At 44.9% G+C, this 2,853-nt stretch overlaps 1 protein-coding gene across 1 annotated transcript; it reads left to right on the top strand.

Moving 5' to 3' along the window:
* Positions 1 to 386: 386 nt before the first annotated feature.
* On the top strand, positions 387 to 1,313 carry LOC309594079 (G-protein coupled receptor 55-like; the record flags this gene model as incomplete). The annotated part of the gene is made up of 1 exon (XM_082319357.1): positions 387 to 1,313. The coding sequence occupies exon 1, from the start codon at positions 393 to 395 to the stop codon at positions 1,311 to 1,313; it is 921 nt and encodes a 306-aa protein (XP_082175483.1). The 5' UTR covers positions 387 to 392.
* Positions 1,314 to 2,853: the final 1,540 nt, after the last annotated feature.

The following is a 2,853-nucleotide window of genomic DNA, read 5'->3' as shown; positions in this document are numbered from 1 at the left end:
CTAATTGCCTCCATCCCTACAATCCAAGCAACCCTAAAATCAGGGGCTACTACCCTAGCTCTGCAGAGATTGCATCACTGCAAGGGGATGGTGCCTAGCCTAAATCATAGGGCAGCACAGTTTAGGGTAACAGGTAACAGTGCAAGTGAGGCTTGGACCCCAGAAAGCCTTCCTCCTTGAGGCACAACCTTGCCCTAAGATCCCTTGGCACTGAGCACCTCCATGTTACTGGGAACTGCAATTCAGCACACAGCAGCCCCAGAGGAAGAAGTGTCTCCAAATCTGTGGACACACAGAGACCTCTCACTGGCCTTTGTACTGGGTCTTAAATGTGATCTGTACCTTTCCTTGTGGTGAAGGCGATTTTCTTCTCTTCCAGCATACCTGGAGATATGAATGACACCGATGCCAAAAGCAGCAACATCAGCGCTACCGTGGAACTGTTCCAGCTCATCGTGTACACCCCCACATTTACCCTGGGATTGCTGTTCAATATGATGGCTCTGTCTTTCCTGTTTTTTAAGGTTAAAAAGCTGTCAGAATCTACAGTCTACATGATAGCCCTTATTTTCCTGGATACTTTGCTGCTGTTTACTCTTCCTTTTAAAATCATTTCCTACCACCTTCAGGACAACTGGAACTTGGGGTCTGTGTTTTGCTCCACCTTGGAGAGTCTTTACTTTGTAAACATGTACGGCAGCATCCTCATCTCACTCTGCATCTGTGTAGACCGGTACATTGCTATCCGGTACCCTTTCATGGCTCCCACCCTGCGATCTAACAAGAAAGCTGCTATGGTCTGTGCTGTCATCTGCCTGGGCACCTCAGTCGGGACAGTCTCTACTTTCCAATTGCATGGACAGGGCCACAATATCTCGTCCTGCTTCCATAGCTTCTCCAAGAGCACATGGAAAAACACAGGCTTGTTCAGCGCCTTGGAGACTACCTTCTTCATCACCATGGCAGCCATGACCTTCTGCACTGTTCAGATCATCACGTGTTTGAGAAAGCACAGAAAACCAGCCAACCCCCACACATGCTTCACCAGAGCGGAGAAGATAGTGGTGGCAAACCTTGTGGCATTTTTGGTCTGTTTCACGCCTTACCACGTGGCGTACTTCCTGTACTTTTTGGTGAAGAATAACATCATTCACAACAGTTTTCAGCAAGTGCTACGAGACATGGTTCAGGTCACCCTTTGCTGGGCAAACCTGAACTGCTGTCTTGATGGGGTGTGTTATTATTTCATTTTAAAGGAGTCCTTGGAAGACCCATTACAAAACAGTGGAAAAACAGCCATGCGAAAGCCTTGATCCACGTGTTGCATGTTAGTTACTTGTGATGATGTGTGGAGATGCTTTCATGGAAAGTACGGGGTCCTGAACTACTTACCTAAGCAATTTACTTTAAATATTCAGATCTGAAAATATTTCATAAAAAACTGAACTAAGTCCATTCCCAGGAGACTGCTCCTAACTTTTTTTTATTTCCTTCCGTAATGTTTTATGTCAGCATTTAAGGGTAAAAAGAAATGGAATTATTTCCTGTAAATGATGATGCATATCTCTTTGGATGTGATTCCTCTTTACTTTGAAAAAAAAAATTGTTCACTTATACGTGGTAGCATCTTTCAGCCTCCCTGTCTATATAGCACCTGCAACCCTCCCCAGGCCTTCAGTCACTACAGGCTTGGGCTGCTGAGAAAAAGAGATTTAGTTTATGGTAAAAGCTTCAGACTAAATTCTCTTGCCTCCCCTGCCCTGATTATGTATGCTCATGTTCACATACATGCACACCTGCAAGGTTTAGATTTGCACATGCTGTTTAAAAAAATAAAATTATTGTAACTCTAAGTCCAAAAGCAGCTTTAGGTTAACATGGGTACGGCAAGATCTCCATGCCATTCCTCCACTGGCTGACTTGCTCTGGAAAGTGCAACGCTTGTTTTAGTGACAGGTCTTGTGCCTACCACATCACACTTCTAACTAATATTGCCACTAGCTCAAGTCACCGGATAGTTCAGATTAATTGACTATCCCAGTTCCAGGCTTCCTCACCAGCTCCTCTCCTGCTTGCAGGCTTTTCGCATATCTGTTCCTTCCTGCTTGGTTACAAACCTAGTTTCATGAACAGAGCCAAACCAAACAAGAGCATGAAATAAAAAGCCCGAGTCCAACATAGCAGCAAACACATGAATCTGAATGAACAACCCCCACCTTACTGGGGGATAAGATAAGATCAGCCCTGATCCCTAAAGCAGCAGCCAGCAATATAGGATCCCAGGGGAAAGCAACCTTTCGGACCGCAGAGCTAGCTGAGCACTACCACTTCCCAAACAAACAAGGCAATAAAAAATAATCAACCAGCAGGAGCCTAACATGCCAGTCAGTTACTTATCAGAGCACACAGGCATCTAGATAAACTGAATGACAACATGCTCCCAGCCTGGAGAGAGGCAGCTCACTGCTCTGGGGAACCCCCATTGCTGCCCCTACCACTACCCTGGTGGCCAGCTGCCACTTGCCTGAGCAACGAGGATGATGACAACTAAAGTAATTAGTTTTCATATTCATGTTGAGCTGGATCCTTGCAGTATATCTTCTAGGCAGAGATACTAATCCCAGCCTTTGAACTGTCTTTCCTTTGTACACTTTTGAGAAGGATAACGCACAAACCATGTATTGATTTCTTCCTTGAGCTAGCGACTTTGCATGTGGAGACTCTAGTCTGTAAAAGTGAAATTTTTTGAAGTCACTGTATCTATATATGAGATTGTACCAAAGAAGTCCAGTTGCTGAGGAAGGAAACACTGACCCGACATAGACATAAGTGTCTGCTAGTGTTTACAGAGTC

Source organism: Platalea leucorodia (assembly GCF_965183815.1).
Source record: "Platalea leucorodia genome assembly, chromosome: 8".
Classification (NCBI taxonomy): domain Eukaryota; kingdom Metazoa; phylum Chordata; class Aves; order Pelecaniformes; family Threskiornithidae; genus Platalea; species Platalea leucorodia.
Note: the sequence above shows the minus strand (reverse complement) of the source record. Positions and strands in the feature narration are given on the sequence as shown.